The 18,120-nt window shown below is 36.5% G+C and overlaps 1 protein-coding gene across 1 annotated transcript; it reads right to left on the bottom strand.

Moving 5' to 3' along the window:
• Window positions 1-1,009: 1,009 nt before the first annotated feature.
• Window positions 1,010-17,422, bottom strand: LOC139119291 (BTB/POZ domain-containing protein 10-like). The gene is made up of 10 exons (XM_070683039.1): window positions 17,312-17,422; window positions 11,414-11,535; window positions 10,775-11,045; window positions 8,627-8,729; window positions 7,363-7,483; window positions 6,602-6,699; window positions 5,715-5,814; window positions 4,778-4,888; window positions 3,817-3,870; window positions 1,010-2,442 (listed from the first exon to the last, which is right to left on the bottom strand). The coding sequence occupies exons 2-10, from the start codon at window positions 11,511-11,513 to the stop codon at window positions 2,204-2,206; spliced, it is 1,197 nt and encodes a 398-aa protein (XP_070539140.1). The 5' UTR covers window positions 11,514-11,535; window positions 17,312-17,422; the 3' UTR covers window positions 1,010-2,203.
• Between the last annotated feature and the right edge of the window lie 698 nt (window positions 17,423-18,120).

The raw sequence follows: 18,120 nt of genomic DNA, 5'->3' as shown, positions 1-18,120 counted from the left end.
TCTTTTCAAAGTCAAGGACAATCCAGTACAATTTCAATCTTGCGCAAGCAGTTTATGAATCAAATGCTCCTAATGAATGTTACTTTTTTTCCTACATGTACAAATTGCAAAAAACCTAAACTGAACTACCAAGATGATCTTTCATTTTGACTTGAATGTTTGAAATTCATAATACATGTATTAGTGCATCTGAGTCAGTGGCTAAAATAATCTGATATGCCTACTTTTATGCCAAGTTTTGATGTTTCATTCTATTGTACACTGTACAGTGAATCAAATGTGCCGTACACCATAGCCTGATGCAGCTGTGTTAAGGTAGAATGCGCCTCAGGGACAGATATTCAGACTTTCAAAATTTTTTACGATTCTTTTCTGATTTACAACTTGTGGGGGCTCATTTAAAAGCTCTTGGAGTAAAGTATACTTTCCCATCTTAGTTTTCGAAAAATCGAAAATTTCACTTTTGTCCATAGAGTTTACACAGGGATGGCAGCCATTTTGAATTTCAAATGTCGCTAAATGTTAGGAAATTGGTTTCTCTATTACCAAAGCTTGCACATTGACCCCTGATTTTATCAATTTGGTAAGAATCTGGTTGAAATTTTCTTTGAAAAAAATTTGAGCAAAACTTGAAGTCTTTCATTTTTGAGGCGCATGCTACCTTAAATCAAAGGGACATATTTCTCGGTGTGGTACACCTGCTGTTCTCTTTGGTTACTTGTTCAATTCAAAAAAAATGTAAGTCCTTAGGATCCAACAATGTTTTAACCCTCTCAGCCGACTTCCATAGAAAAAGGCTCTAATCTAACCATAGAATACAATATGTTGGGACCAGATCATGGTGCTGAGAGGATTAAATCTGTTCAGATAATTTGCTTACTGCTCAATTTCATCGGAAATATGCCTCTTTGACTGGTCAGTTTGGAGGAAGGCCAGTTTATAATGTATTCATTTTCACATGTTCTTTCCTTGTACATTTGTCATATTTTTGGTGAAAGAGTCAAAGTTCAGGTGTGTCACTTTCGTATTTTAATAATTTAGTAAATGTGAATTACTATCGACCTTTGAAACCAATAATCCACTCAGTTTTCAATATTAACTGATTTATCAAATTCAATTTGCAAATGTTCAAAAAAATTTTGCATAAGAAAACACTAAATGAATTTAACAAACTATATAATCGTGCCACCTCTCTACTCTGGAATTGAATGATTTTTTCACTAATTCTGTTTGTAATATCAACTACAGTTTCTTGTTCTACTCCCAAAAGCATGTTGAGATACACAGTATTCAGCTTGTCATCTCAACCTGTACATGTGTAGACTGCATTGTTATTGTTGACAAGTGAATTCTGGTCCAGGCTAGAATTCAAATGTAAACAATAACGGTGCATTTTGCACATGTAGATGCTGTGTTGACAAGCAGAATAGTTTGCGTTTCATCAAGCTGTGGGAAGTAGAACAAGAACATTCAATTCATATAAACAACAAAATGGTGAGAAAATCATCAAAAGTTACAGCTACTGGCCTTTTTAACCCTGTCACCCCCAGTTCCCTGTATACAGGTCCAACTTTACCATAGAAAACAATAGATTTGGGACAAACCATGGTGGTGAAAGGGTTAAGGGGTATGTATATTTATGTGATTTCAGAAGAGCAAAAGGACACAATAATCAGCTGCTTGGGTTTAGCTCAGAAAGCATCCACCTAAATTATTTTTTGTGTCCCTCACGTCAGAGTAGATATTATTGAAGAAAGTACATGTATCGGGCAGATGTACAAGAAAATGAAACATCAGACTTCACTGACTATCAACCATGTTACTGTGCCACCCCTCTACTGTGGACTGACCCTTTTGTTATTCAAGGTATGGGTCAGACCAATATACTGAGAGGGGGATATGAAAGGATCAAATGTGATGCTATATACTAGATCGCAAGCCACCAATATATGAGCTACTGTCTAAATGTATCACTTCTAAACCTTGAAATTTCTTGTTTGGATTCAATGTTGAAAAGAGTCAAAAATCTCAATACTGATGTATAACAGGAATGTACTCATCCCATGCTGTTGATGCCCATCTGGGAGGTGGCTAGCACCCCCTGTAATGTACTTAATAAATGGAATGACCCATAGGTAACAAATGCTTGGAATACACCATTGTGGAACTGCGAAGGGGGGGGGGGGGGGGGGGTTGACAGTGTTCAGTTGTCCTGGTCAGGAGGAGGGAAGTCGTCCATGTAGACTTCGTTTGGTTGGATAGACAGCGCCACGCCTTCTTGCTCGGGGGGAACTTGTACAATTTGGATGTCTCCGTCGGCAGCACTTGCTAGGTTTGTGATGGATTTGCTCCTGACGCATTGGAAGTCAACGTGTCTGCTCTTGTTTTCTTCTTTCTCCCATGACATGTGGATGAAAGGTCGTTGTACATAGTTGTAGATAACTGTGCGAGAGAGAATACTTATTTTTATTATCTGTACATTTTTTTCATTCGAGTTCTGCCTTTGGGTCTAAAGTTGTAAATATCTGATCAACCCAGAAAATGCGACCCTCCTCATCATTATGGTTTGACCTGATGCCATTGCTTCTCAGAGATGATGCTGAGTCCTAGGGTTCAAGGGCAAGAATTACACCTTTTGTTTATCAGTTGGTTGTTCTATACTATAATATGGATAGCCGAGTATATGTTGTGTGAAATACCAACTTACTGCTGCATATTTTCTCATTCAAACACACATCATTCATGCACATATGCAACTATAATGCAACTCTACATGCAACTTATTTCTGAGCACAAAATTTGGCAAGGCAGATGTAACAGGTACGAGGAATCCCCACTAGAATTAGATAGAAGCTAAATCTCTTAAATACAATACAAAACAGTTTTTTCTTGAACTTTTCTGTTTTGGTGTTAGGTCAAATGATTTAGGCTGATCCAAACCTTCCAAAATTGGAGCCCACAGCTGGGCAATATCAGAGCTCAGTTAAGATAGAATAGGCCTATATTATATTCTTCTTATTCCATCTTTTGATAATTGGGAAACAATATCTGTACAAGTGCAAAATGCAGAAGTGTTTACCGATATTTCCAGGATTTAGAGCAATGATAAAACAAACACGGAATGTTGAGGAATATATTGCAAAGCATAATGGCAAAATAGAAATCCACAACAGAAAATGGTCATTACTGAAAGATGTGTAATTTTTTTTTCTTCTTCTCCAAAGCGCTCATTTTTTCTGTATGCCACTATTGTGTGTCTTTCTTGTTTTTGTCTCTTGTCTTGTGTCTTTGTATTGTGTCAGCATAATGGAAAAGCTTAATAAAAAACTATTAAAAAAAAAAAAAAAAAAGATAGAATATGCCTCAGGGACAGATACTCAGACTGTCAAACTTTTACAATATTCTTTTTGCTTACAACTTGTGGGGGTTCATTTTAAAGCTTATGGCGCAAATTAAGTTTTCACTGACTTAGTTTTGTGAAAATCAGGAATTTTCTTTTCCCAAGAGAGATAACACAAGGATGGCTGCCATTTTGAATTTCAAATATCAGTAAAGCTTTGGTGATTTGTTTCTCTTGTACCAAATTTGCACAGTGACCCTGATTTTTTATGCTTGATTTTGAAAATGAATGGTAGTAAGTTTGCGAGAGGAAAGTTTCAGTGAAAGTTTAAACCTTTCGATTTCGAGGCACAGACTACCTTAATTAAACCCTGCCATGCCTAACTTTGAAACAGTCATGTCATGGTTGGGGAGGGGGGGGGGGGGGGGGATTGGGGGGTGTTCAATGGTCATGTGTTCAAAACACTTGCTGCTTACCTTCTGGTCTTCCACCAGGTCTCTTTTTGATTTTCTCCTTGTACGTTGGATAACCTATAAAACAAAGATGGAAATAGCTCTTACATTCTGGAGATTTGCTGTTCTTGCCAAAGAAAATGTTGGACTACAGAACAGATACACAGGTTCTAACACAGCAAATACAGGTACCAGAAATTTGTAGAAATGTATCATCAATGGGATAGTGCTTTTCAGGGATTTGTTTATGACGCTGAAATTACTGCATTTTGAGGCCTGTAGTGTAAATGAAGCTTTAATCATTTTTTTTAAGAGCTTACACTGAAGAAATTTCTGTTGTGACATGTAGGTCAGTGGCTGATACAGTAGGTTTCAATTCAGAGCCACAACTCTGTGTGAGACAGACAAATTGCATGTATAATATAAACGATTAGCTTGTGTATCACAACACATTTCAAAGTCACTGACTCATTGATTAGTTACAGTAAACCAGCATAGATAGCTGAACAGTTGATTGCACTTGATCTACAATGTAGCTGTTTTTAGTAACAATTACAGCTGAAAGTTAAAAGATGCTTGCTGCAGCTAAAACTGTATTACACACACAGTTAGAGCACCGAATTGAAACCCGCTGTATTTGTACAATATAACATGGTCCCTACACTCAAAGACACTTAAAATTCAAGGACTTTTTCAGCAATTTTCGAGGACTTTGGAGTTCCAAAATATGATTTTCCAGATATTGCTTTTACAGGTTATCAATTTTGTAACATTTTTACAATATCATGAGTAATCATTTTTGAAAATTGTAGGTGGAATATCAACTTTCCAGAACTTTCATTTTCCCAAAGCTTTCCAGGTTTTTACAGGAGGCTTTGAAATTCAAGGATTTTCAAGGAATTTCTAGGAGTGTGTGGATCCATAATATATGATTATTAACACAGACTTGCAAGTCCAATAATAACATAATAAAGCATGAACTTACCTTCTATGCCTAATCGAATCTTTTTCAAACCTCTTTCTTTAAGCACTTGCTTTGAAACATCTCTGTTTTCAATGTATTTGAAAAACCTGTACATCGCTGTACTGTATATTACTGAACGGGAAAAGAGAAAAATATTCAACTGTTAGAATGATGGGAATCTTGCTAGCATCTGTAAGAGTGATGGATTTTGTTTTATAAGCCAAGCGGTGCACTGAACGTCAAGCAATCATGAAACAGTACACTGGTTAAAACGGACCATGTGAGTTATTTTTTCCGAAATTACTGTATTTAACACAAAGTATGAGGAAAATTAAATTTAATATTGTATGCAGAAATTTATTTTAAGGTACTGAACACAGTTATTTAAGGACTAGAGCAAAGGAAGATATTCCAGTTACATTTGCCTTTTTCATTCAATTTCTATTTATGTACATGGAACAGATTATGATGATACAATAACTCATGTTGCCCAATTCTGAAAAATGACTCTACAGACACGACAGAAACACCTATATCCTCCCAAATCTTTCTTTTGTTCTGTTTACATTGCGATTTTCTTGCTGTATTTTCTTTGTGTTACAGGAATTGTCATGTTGAAATAGAATGCACCTCGGGGACAGATATTCAGACTCAATTTTTGTAATTCTTTTCTGATCTACCACTTGTGGGGACTCATTTTAAAGCTCTTGGTGTAAGACAAACTTTCACTGTCATAGTTTTTTGAAAATTCAAAATTTTGTTTTTCCCAATAGTGTTAACACAGGGATGAATGCAATTTTGAATTTGACATATCTGTATATGTTAGATAATTTATTTATTTAGTACCAAAGTTTGCACAGTGACCCCTGATATTTATTCTTGAATCTTTTACTTTTAAGGTGCATACTACCTTTATAAAATTAACATCTCCTAGGATTTTTTTTTTGCTTTAACTTACTTTGGGAATATTCCTCCCCCATCTGGGGAGGGTACTCCTCATCCCAGTCGACGACATCCTCCTCTGTTAATACTACTATATGGCACTCTCTTTCTCCTTTCTGTCAGAGTGAATAAAAGACATACAGTCAAGTATCTATCTTAGTTGAAACACACTGCAGACGATACCATTTTTGCTGAAATTTATCCAGAATGCACTGTACCAATCTGATTAAAATCGCATGTAGAGGGCAATGTTTCCATCTTTGCCTGTTCTTTGATAGCTGCCTCAAAGCTAAACGACTGCTGTAGAGGATAATGTTCAAATCTTGCGCTTTGCAGATGCCACTGAATCATGTTTCAGATCAGATACATGCATAAATGTGGTGTAAAAATACTGAGGACTTTCAATTGGTCTATTCAGGCTGCAGACAGCTGAGTGAAAGCTGATCTTGTGTGATTTGACTTTATTATTAAATGTCTGTTGGCTTTCCAGGAATCTCATACATGAAACGGACTAGTGTTAGCAATAGGCCAAACCCGGAATTCGAATCAACCACGGTACAAACAAAGCCATGTTAGCAAACGCGCATAGACGTACGTGCATATTTCCATACGCCTTAGTACACAAATGGGCTTGTTTGTACCGGCATCACGTGATTATTTGGGCGTATTGAGTGTGTAGAACGCATCGCGTCCTTTTTATTCCGGAGTAGAACCATTGAATTGCCATTCTTAAAAGTGGCTTTGTGGTCTAATGTTGAAAACGGTCAGTGGAGTTGTGAACCTGATTGGTCAGCCGATGCATGAAATTTGCATGGGATCTTCTATAGCAGTTGATCAGAAGTGGAGAGGTGACAGAACAAGGATAGAACTAGAAATAAATAACATGAGAAATGGTCACTTTACCTGGGCACTGGCAACCATACAAGGCAAAATGAGATCTTCTAAATATTTATCAAACTGCTGACGTGCACCGTCATTGGATAGTTCATGTAATAGGCTTCCTGTATGGGACACAATTGAAAAAGAAATCAATGACCTATGTCACTTTGACCCTATTAAGGTCAGGTCACTCAACTTTGATGAAAATTATCAAGTCAAGTTTGTAACATTCACCATCTTTACGTGGCAATTTGCATAGCATGACAAGCAGAGCAGGGTGCTTGCACACATTACTGGATGCCCTCACACACACACAAACAGATACAGCAAAACCTGTCTAAACAGTACCGTTCAGGGACTGAGAAAATTGTTCGGTTTGGAGAGGTGTTTGGTTTATAGGGGTCCTTTTAACATAGAACATTGGAATGGGACTGGACAAAGGGTTCAGTTTAGACAGGTTTCCAGTTTAGACTGTACATTAGAATACATTCCATGAGATGTTTTCAAGTCTGTCTATGTGCGCTTTGCTTAAATTACTAGGTTGTTGCTTTACTAAGTAATTTGTTTCTCTAGCATTAAACTTTACACAGTGACACCTGACTTTTATTCTTAATTTGGTAAAAGAATGATTGTTTGTTCAAAAGTTTTACTGGGGAAACTTCCACCAAAGTTTTCAGTCTTTCACTTTCAAGGTGCATACCGCCTTCAAAATTGGAATAGAGAATGCCCTGGGATAAAGATAAAGCTGGCTTACGCTGTGTACAGTGTTACAGTATAATACTCACTAAGGTTTTGACACTTGACTGTACTTGAATCAAAAGGTATAAGGAGGTAGTCACAGGCTTCTCGCAGTTCAGGCACAGAAATGTTGGGAGGACATCGGATCGAACCAGTTTTGTAATAGTCCTGTAGAAAGAGTTACGCTCGGTTAGATTACATTTGTACACAACATAATAGTTTTCTTACGATTAGAAAACTTTTTTTCTCTTAGGGAGTCACAATTCACAATTCATCTATGGTATTAAATGGAAAGCGTGCTAATTTTTTAAAGACAGATCAGACTATGCCATCTTTCACAAATTGAATATAAGGGATGTCACTTATTCCTGCAAGTTCAAAGTCTGAACATCAATATTTATTCAGGAAATACCAAATGCAGTTTTGCCATCCCTACATGTTATCGTTTTGAACTTGAATTCTTCACATTTTTGGAGATGTCAAGGTTACATGTATGAAGCAGTGCTTCACAAAATTCAACACAGCAAAAATGTAAGTCTGAGATAAATCTAAGATTGCTGTGGTATAACTTGTCAACATATCATTTCTTTGTACACCTGTATGTTGAGCATGTGCGCCCATATATACTGTATGTATGTACAGTATGCCCATGAAAATACCTCTAATGATATTGTGTGAAAGTGTTGGTTGTCTCAGCAAAAGTGTGCATTACATTACAAGTGGAGTCACTCCTACAATATTTGTATTTATATCATAGCTTTGTCAATACCAGTGAATTTTGTGATGTCATCCACCTAGATTATTACTGATAATGTATCCAATTATCCAGTATTGTGGCCAACGATGTTTTCAATATCTACAAATTCACTGGCATTTCTATTGCCAAAACTATAAAATAATAGCAATAATGTACCCTCTGCTTGCCCATAATGGATTCAAGCAACGTTTGCACTCCATTATGTACTCAGTTTTGCCTCATACATTATGTTGTGAAAAGTTTGCTTTCATCCATTACAGGCAGGAAGGGGTATATTATTGCTTAAAGGGAGGTGGTCATCGGAACTGCGCTCAAATGTCGCTAGGGTCCCCTACGACCTATATAAACACTATATCCACCATAAGTTGGCAATTGATGAAAGTTAAGACATGTTTTGTCATAATGTACATCATAAAATTAAAATTTTTCGCCTATTTTGACATGATGCATCTTTATGTAGTGCATGAAATACATTGTTTGTAAACAAGACAGTCGCACATGCGCAGTTCCGACAATGGCTTCCCTTTAAATAAAGCTTGAGATTGTACACCTACCAATATTGCTGAAAATACTGTTGCTGATATGCCTTGGGCGACCTCATATTCACCTTTCTCATTTGGTCGTGTCCAGTTGTTTTCAAGGGTTGACAAAAACATCCTGTTAATGAAAACACAAATGTACAGTTTTACAAATAAAGTATATTGCTGATGAAGAGGAGTAGAACAGGAAACTCCAGTTGACATTAAGGTAGACTGTCACCTGGTCCAATTTTGCCACAGTTACCATGGAAAGAGAAAATCTAACTAATCACAGATTTTAAGCGGGTGGCCGCTTTTTAATAATAAGGCCCTCACATGGACATTTTGAATACCAAGGAATGCCCCTTTGACCATATATGGGCATATTTAGATCGCAGGTGACTGTATAGCTTTAAGGTAGAACGCGCCTCGGGGACACAAATTTGGACTCTCAAACTTTTACCATTCTTTTCTGACATACCACTTATTGCGATTCATTTTAATTAAAGCTCATGGTGTAAGAAAACTTTTCATCAGCTGAGTTTTTCAAAATTCGAAAAGTTTATTTTTCTCCATAGAGTTAACACAGGGATGGCAGCCATTTTGAATTCTAAATATCAGTAAATCTTGAGTTATTTGTTTCCCTGGTACAAAAATTTGCACAGTGACCCCCGATTTTAATTCTTGATTTTCAAAGAGAATGGATGAAAGATTCCTCAAGGAAAGTTTGAGCAAAAGTTTATGCCATTCACTTTCGAGGCGCAAACAACCTTTAAGGTGTAAAACTGAGAAATACCATCAAAATTAACAGCTACTTGTCCTTTCACTCACATGTATTATAAAGTTCCTCATGCAAGAACACAAAACCAAAAATCACAGCATTTTATAAATTCTAGCTCAAACACTGTAAATACTTCGTAACAAATAACAACACAACTGATACCATATCAAATATTCAGGTACGGTTGCAGAATTCAATGATCACTTAAATTCCTACATCTTACATGAACTTTGAACTTTTTCATCCTCTTACACAATAACTTATATGTATTACGTCTTGTAGCTTTATTTAGCTTGTATACATAAATAATGATGAAATAAATGCCAAAAACCATATTGTGATCAAATAATCAATTTATAGAAAGATTAATTAATTGAATAATCAATTGGTAGAGTAATTAATTGATTCTGATAATCTTATCTGTGTGTGCATTGTTAAATGTTATTGTTGAAAACTGAGCAACAGAATGTCTGCACTATAAATCATTCAAAATACAATGTGCCTCGGGGACAGATATTTGGACTATCAAATTTTTAAAATATTTTTCTGGTCTGCCACTTGTAGGGACTCATTTTAAAGTCCTTTAAGTATGAAAAATGTTCACACTCTAAGTTTTACGAAAATCAAAAATTTTTATTTTTCCCTGTAGAGTTAACACAGGGACGGCGGACATTTTGAATTTGAAATATCGGTAAATTTTGGATAATTTGTTTCTTTAGTACCAAAATTTATAGAGCGACCCCTTACTGTATTTTTTATTCTTGATTTTGAAAGAGAATGCTTGAAAGTTTTTTGAAGAAAGGTTAGGACAAAACTTTAATTCTTTAAATTTGAGGCACAAACTACCATTATAAAATTTCCCTAAACAAAGTAAGCTAACCACTATAGTGGAGAGATTGTATTATCTTTATCTGAACTGAGCAAAAAATATCATATTTGTGGAGAAATACACAAAAACTTTAGCACATTTTGAAAACTTTCTTCTGACGTTCAACATACCAAACTATGTAAAATTGACTGTTGCCAGGCAGATAATTTTAAAATTAATCCATTGTCTATTGAAATACAGTGAGACTATATGTACAGCTTTTGGCTATGCTGCCCGAAACTAAAATTCACTCGCACATGTGAGTAAATTGGCTTAGCAAACAGCCTTGGACAAATTTTACTCAGCTAATTTCTCTCGTGTGCGGAGCACTTGAGCAAGGCTAATATATTAAATTTCAACATACCTTTCAGAGCAGATAAAGAAAATGCATTTGTTTTACAGAACAAAGAATGAAAATATTGAAAATTATCGAAATAAATATAAATATTGAGGTGTGGTTTTTTTTGCAAGATAGATGTATGCAGGCACGGTAACGAACCTAGAAAATCTGCCTACTTGTATGGCAGATACCTACCTTCCTAGCATGGTATTGGGTTGTGCGGTGAAAATCGCGGGGTTCACGATAAACCTCGTGTCATCCACTATGAGTGTGACTCTGTCGGGTAACTTGTGATTGCTGACTCTGTGACCGCTGTTCAAAGACATGTAGGAAGCGTTGGCCGACGAGGAACAGGCACCTGTCACTCCTCCCGTTGCCCCTAGCAATGACAAGCTGGCACCACTGGCTTGTTGGTTTCTGGCCGGTCCTTCATCTGTCATCGATGAACGCACTCTATTTCTAGGACCTGTGAATTTCAAGTCGGGATTTCAAGTCAGTGACGAAACAGACAAACTTCACGATAGCTACAGCAGTGCATGTATGCTTCACTGTACATTTGTTCATAACATTGCTACATGTATTTCATCTGTCTGACAATGACACATAGCATTGATTTGTATGATAAAAGAATGTACGTGCACATTGCTGGACAAGCATACTGAATTACAGGGCCAGTGAACTTCTAAGGATTTTGGTCCAGGGACCACTACATACATATGAATTTGCTCACCAACCCCTACCATTTACATGTCCAGTACTTACTTTAATCGAGACAATACGCAGGAAATGATGTTGGTTTTACGATAGCAAAGTACATGTACATGTGAAACTCACCTGAGGACTGTTGTTTTGGTGTACAGTGTGGGTCATTGGCTGCTTTAGTGCTGATGGCGTTCAGCTTGTCACAAAGTCTGTCCGTCTGTTTTTGGCTCATTATCCGTGCTCTCTTTCACAACCTGCAAATCAGAGGAAAATATCTCTCTGAAGACGGTGATTGTGAAACTATGAAGACTTGGACTCACATACAAGTAATAAGGAAACACAAAATAATATTGCAGGTAAAAATTAGGCTTGTAACTATCTCCAACCAACTGTACGGTCTGAAAGGCACAAAGCTACATGTAGTGTGTGTGTTTTATGCCTAAAATGCACAAAGCTTGTCACTAGTACTAGTAGACCACTGTTTTGTTTTGTAAATTCTTTAAAAATATCAATCGTCATGTATCAGACTGTTTTGCCAAACACCATTACCATGGATTGATATCAATGGTGATTGGATTGCACTAACCAAAATGTTATCATCAAAATTTTCCCCTTACTTCCCTGTTAAATATACTATGGGCAATTTCATATGCCAGATGAGATGGACTAAAAATTTACAAGATCTCTCTTCTCTGAATGTCTATCTGTTTGTCTATGCTGTCTATTGTTCTTTCTCTCTGTCTATGTGTAAATATGATATGTTTGTATCGGTGGTAGGTATCTCTGAATACATATTATGACAATTATATCATGTTGTAGTAGCAAAATCTCAGGAAATTATTCCCCTTAGCATCTTATACCTTTCCTTCTGTTTGTTTATGTCAATCTAAACCACATGTGGTTAACTGAAGATTTGTTACTATGCTACAAGTCTTCTTCAGCATGTTACAGATTAACCTTTATAGTGTTGTGTCCATATAGTTAACATACAATATTCAATGTGCATTATGCGTACCTGGTATTTTTTTATCTATGATTTTGGGAGTCTGTAACACAAAATTGAATCCCTGTAGCTCAGCTCAGCTGAATTTCAACCTGTTCTTATGTGCACAAGGGAGGTATGAAGGTCCTTCCTACCTTACCTCCATGCATGAACTGATTACGACACAAAAAAACACTTCTGAGCATATGATCACAGTGAGAAGAGCTGCTCTGAGTATTGTCCTGCCACTCATTATAATACATATGTATGATACAGCTGAAAATCCTCAAAAAGTCAAATACACAGATGAAATTATTGTTGAACGCTATGAAATGAATTCTTGCTAACGAAGATACTAGGCTATAGCAAGCCAAATTATCAACTTTGTTTTTCTGATGGGACAATTTTATATTTTCAGATGTAAGAATTTAAATCATGCACACAGTGTTCTCCATAGCATGGTAAGAAATTGGGGTGACAATTTACAAAACAAAGCCAAATTTGCATATTCTTTTGTTGTAAATAAATATTCATATGTACAATTAACATATGAATGGATTGCTAAAAAAAAACGAGCAGTGACCCATCTCTAAAATTCCCTTGTGGAGAAACCTGATACAGTTCCCAATTTTGTGAATTTTATTTAAACTCTACATCTGTGTACAATACGGAAAAATATATGGCAATATAAAATGACGCATTAGAAATACAATAAGAATGGGAGACCTCTATTTCACATTTTGCCACAAAGATACAAATATTATGTTTTTCTTCTATTGTCTTGTTTACTTTGTTCCTTTATTGTTGTTTATATGTTAAATAAACAAAAATTAAAAAGCTCTTCGGGATTGATATACAAAAGGACTTACACTAACAGTAGTATGATCAATTGAGGCCGAGCTTTTGCCAGTGGCGATTTCCTATCCGTATTCACTAAATCCACTGTGTTACCTTTCTGGTAGTGTAGATATACCTGTATGTTTCCGTAAGCCTTTTAAATCTATTAAATTACACAGTTTCCATCAAAACAATTTCAGCATGGATTTCAGCATGATCAAACACAACACACAACTGGTTATACCCTACTGAACAAGTAGATATCTTTTGTGCCAAAAGCCCACCCACACACATTATACCCTACTATAATGATGATTATATTTTGGTTTCATCTACAAATTCAAAATTTTTACTACAATAATTTTCAACAGCCAATCAATAAGTTATCCAGGTCAGGGTCATGTTTTTACAATGACCTGGCTAATTCAATTGAGTGCAATACAAGGTGACATTTATTGGGTATGATCAATCATACATGTACCCTGGTAAATGATTAAAATCTCATTAGAAACAGCTGTGGTTGACCTTGACCAGTATCAGCATAAAACTATTAAGGACAGAGAGAATATCAAGACGTCAAGCCAATAATGTAGCAATGCACATCATGTATACATGTACCTGCATTACTTCCTGGACTTGAACGGAACTCTTCCCTTTTGACATGGTTCGGTTGATCTCCCAGATTATTTCAAAACATTTGAATTTCTAATGATACATTTCACATCGTAGGCACTTGCTATATATGCAATCTATAGATCAGACTCTCAAAATCTCAGCTTGTTTTTGTTGTTAAATGTCAAGTCTTCAGCCAGTGCCTACTGTTGTCAGCTAAAATGTCAAGTCTTTCAGCCAGAGCCCAGAGTTGACAGCTATTACCTTCTGGTAAAAATGTAAAGTGTGCACGTATTTTATCCAATGCGCATATGCAATAACACTTTCCTGCCTTTCATTATCATGATTATAGACGATGTACAGTGCAGTGGTGGTTGTGTTAGGACACTGCCCTGACAATTCTTTTGAGGGAAGTTATAATACACTGTGGGGATAAATTGTCCTCCCCAGGAATGTCTTATAGCATAGCAGCTAATTTACACAATAATAGAATTGTTTTCTTACCGAACTTATGTTTTACCTAAATTAAAAGCAAGTGGCCATTATGCTCTAATTGTTCTGGGGAGAGCACTGGGATATGAGTACAAGGTGTATCATTGGATTTCAAGAGGCGTTATTAAGGACTACTGTATCAAACTCCCTTTGTTTGTTATATATACATGTACACGTGTTGACTGTATGACAGTTTCATATTTAGCACTACTGCATCAAACACTCTTTGTTTTACATGTTGACTGTATGACTGTTTTACTGACACAGCAGTATGTCTGGTATCTGCCTTGTGGATACTTGGACTTTGTGATCAAACACAACACACAGTCAACTGTTTACAGCCTGCTGTACATACAGTTATCTTTTGTGACAATTTACCACCCACACATATTGTTCCCCGATATAATGATGATTGCATTTTGAGTTTCGTATGCAAATTCAAAATAGATCCATGCAAAACAAACCACATGTACATGTACCATATTCACCAAAACATCTTGGTTCAAATCAAAGAATGGGGTTGAGCAATATCACATAAGTATAGAATCCTCAAGACACAATAGCTACGGGAACAGCTGCGGGTACATTATATCATATCCATCCTTATCCTTTTTATTATGATAGTTTTGGGATAATATTTTTGTTTTCAACATTTAACCCTTTGAATGTTGTAATTTTTTCCACCAAAAATTTAGTGCAACATTTTACCAATTTTAATGGATTTTTCTAAAAAAAATTTTCTAATTTTGGATCAAGGGTATTACATTTCATTGGCTACATTTTATTTTTGGCAAAAATCTGAAAAAAATGAATGAGGTATATTTTATAAAGGCAATAAAAATTGACTTTGGCACTCAAAGGGTTAAGCGGAGCCTGTGCATGGAGGAAATGCACACCAAAACCTTACAAGTATTTTTACACTGATGTATATGTATGTGCCTTGAGAGAATGTACTCAGTCTTATCAATGAATTTTTTTGAAACTTCACTAGTTCCTCTTCACAAGTAAATATTTCTCAACGATTTATTAAATAATGAGCTCTCTTGACCCTTCTGTTGATTTTATACTCTTCCATGTCATTTATGAGAATTACAATCTTAAAACAAAACAATCATGAGAACATTCAATAACACATAACAAGATTATCTGGCTGTAGAAATACGAAAAAATATTGCATTTCTTATTAATTTAATGATTCATAAGAGAAAAATATTTAAAGAAAAGACTTTGTGGAAAAGCAAAAGAAAGGTTACATTGTAGTTGATACAACATACTGTAGACGTTTCAGAATATTTAAAGATTGGTTCTCTGGTTTGATTATGACGTGAACCCAATTCACAGTCCCTCCACCAGTCTTTCACCGGTTCCATGATGCAGTGCGTGCCAGGGTATACAAACCGTACGTTACGCATAGAACTTTTTAGCCGTAGGGTACACGCAGGGTACGTTACTTATAGAACTCTATGGCAGATTACACCCTGACCTATATTTTCGTTGCTGATGGTTAGATTATACACGGGGCACTATTTGGCATTGCAAATTTGTGTCATTCTTCTCTAACAATCCGTCGTACAAAACAAATCAGCATGTTTTCGCTGTTTTGAGCTTATATACGATGTTTGATAAAGTCACTGCAATGCATTGTGGGATAACCGGGAAAAGGTCTATACAGAATATCATATCTGGCTGGTATTGCCTGAGGGGATTTACAGATCATACACAAGTCTATGATTCATATGATCATGCAGTGTGTTCCATATATAAGCAGACCTTAGGCTAAATTACTTAAGTATGTACAGCTGCGAACAACTGTAACAGTTCCTTGTTTCCAAAAGGAAAATTTGAGCAAAAGTTTAAATCTTTCTCTTTTGAGGTTCAACCAATCGAACAGAAATTTTGGAAATGGTAAATACATGTTCCTATTCGATGGTAAACAGAGACAATTCAGTTCCCTGTTATGAAGCCAAAGATTCCAATTTCGCATAAAAGCATTTTTTTTGCACTGCACGTCAACCAAATACATTTCGCAATAATAAAATCCTGAACTACAGTAAGTAAAATGAATAACTTGTTTCAAAGTTGCGAGATAACAATTAAGCTTTGGAGTCTGGACTGCCGGAAATATGACTGACGCTCCATGTATACTACATGAACATGAATTAAAATCAGACGTTCAAGGCTGAAGTAGCATTGTCAATAGTATTTGATCAGGGGACAGAGAGTGGAGCGGAAGACTGTCTATAAACCATTGTCTATGATCACGACTTTTCAAATACAATGGCAATCCATGAGTGCGTGCATGTAGTTCAAATCAAAATTAGGTTAGTGTGTTTATAGCATGTTTATTTCATTATTTCACATTCCTTACTCTAACGGAAATGATAAAAAAATCAAACCTTCTAAAGAACAAAAAAACTTACCAAAATATTAATTCGCATGATGACAAGTAAAATCACTTCTACCAACCTATTCCGCGACATGCATTATAATATGAAACCCTGTCAAAAGGTATCACGCCCCATGGTGGTAGTTTTATTTCATATCCCAAGTGTCCAGCCGTATCCCTCCTCTTATGAGATAGCGCGATTGAGGGATAACGTCTCCAACATCTATGAAGTTATATGCGGGAGTTCATGTGATTCTGTCACACGTTAGTTGTCCGATCTAACCTTGGTCGCGAGCAAGTGGTGTTTACACTGCTGTTCGCACTGTGATCACAGTCACGTAGCGACATAGCGCTGATTGCGTCTTTGCCTTAACCTGTGGCCAGATTCAGGAGAGAGTTTCAAGCCTATCTAGTACTAACGTGGTATTTCTAGATCGTACAAAACTGCACCGTACCTTTTTCAAAAGCGGTTTAAGTCGTTAAAGTCACTCTATATTGGAACACGACGTTACTTATGACGTACGTCGGTTCATCGGGGTAACACGGACCGACCACAATCAACTTCTGTTCGGTGAGCTGACTGCTGCAGATTCACCTTACTCTCCACCCCTCTATATTCGCAAAATAAAGCCAAATACGACAACCACAGCTATATCTAATGATTTGTTTTACGTTAAAGATACAGGGTTGTGAACTGTACATCAGAGAGTATAATACTTACGAAGACTTCAAAATTTCTTCTGCGAATTATCACAATACTGGTCACGGTGACGCCATCTTGGATATCCTTTCGCAAAGGCTTGTGGGAATGCACTCGGTAATTTCCGTTAAAACCCGAGGAGTCCCGAAGCGAGTCTTGCAAAAATTAGTCAATATTTTGGCTGTGTGGCAAGACTGAATGTTTTTTTCCAACATTGCGTAATAGCTCAATATTTTCAAAGCGTAACTTATGCCTCAATTGTCAAGGAAATTAATACACCCTATTTAACGACAGACGTGTGTGTACCGGGTTCAGTATTCTGCAGGTGGGACCGACCCGCTTTGAATATAGGCCTAACGATTGTCGGAAATCAGAGGTTTGGTGTTGCCTGCTGTTTGAGCAATCCCAGCTTATCTGCCCTTCCAGACACTAACTGTTTGAATTCGAAAACAGAAGTAGTGCAGTTTAATCCCGTATCAACGACCTATAAGTGTATTCATTTTACACTTTGTCTCTTTTTGAACCCCTTTCGTCCCAGCTAAATGCGCATAAAAAGTAATGCATGGCCCGTGTCGCTTTCCCTTGAATTTAGGATAAACTGCATTGATTTAAGACAAAAAAATTATATTTCTGCGGCTGATGATAAAACGGCCATTTTTATCGTATCCTCCATAATCTGAGCCGTTGCTTAATATTGCTTCAGTAAGATGCACCCCGAGCTCGACAACTTCAAGGTCAAAGACTACAAGTACCCTAAAGAACAACAGGAATAGGTTGGCGATCATAATAACGTCTATTTTGGAGACCCCTAATGGGCAATGTGTGACGAT

The sequence above is a fragment of the Ptychodera flava genome, chromosome 2, assembly GCF_041260155.1.
Source record: "Ptychodera flava strain L36383 chromosome 2, AS_Pfla_20210202, whole genome shotgun sequence".
In the NCBI taxonomy this organism is placed as follows: Eukaryota; Metazoa; Hemichordata; class Enteropneusta; family Ptychoderidae; genus Ptychodera; species Ptychodera flava.
Note: the sequence above shows the minus strand (reverse complement) of the source record. Positions and strands in the feature narration are given on the sequence as shown.

Excerpts from the sequence above, each read along its gene's own strand:
- LOC139119291 (XM_070683039.1), bottom strand. The coding sequence starts at position 11,513 with ATGAGCCAAAAACAGACGGACAGACTTTGTGACAAGCTGAACGCCATC. Across the intron at positions 6,700-7,362 it reads AGTCAAGTGTCAAAACCTTA|GAAGCCTATTACATGAACTA; the intron begins GTGAGTATTATA and ends TGTCCCATACAG. Across the intron at positions 4,889-5,714 it reads GGGGGAGGAATATTCCCAAA|TAATATACAGTACAGCGATG; the intron begins GTAAGTTAAAGC and ends TTTCCCGTTCAG.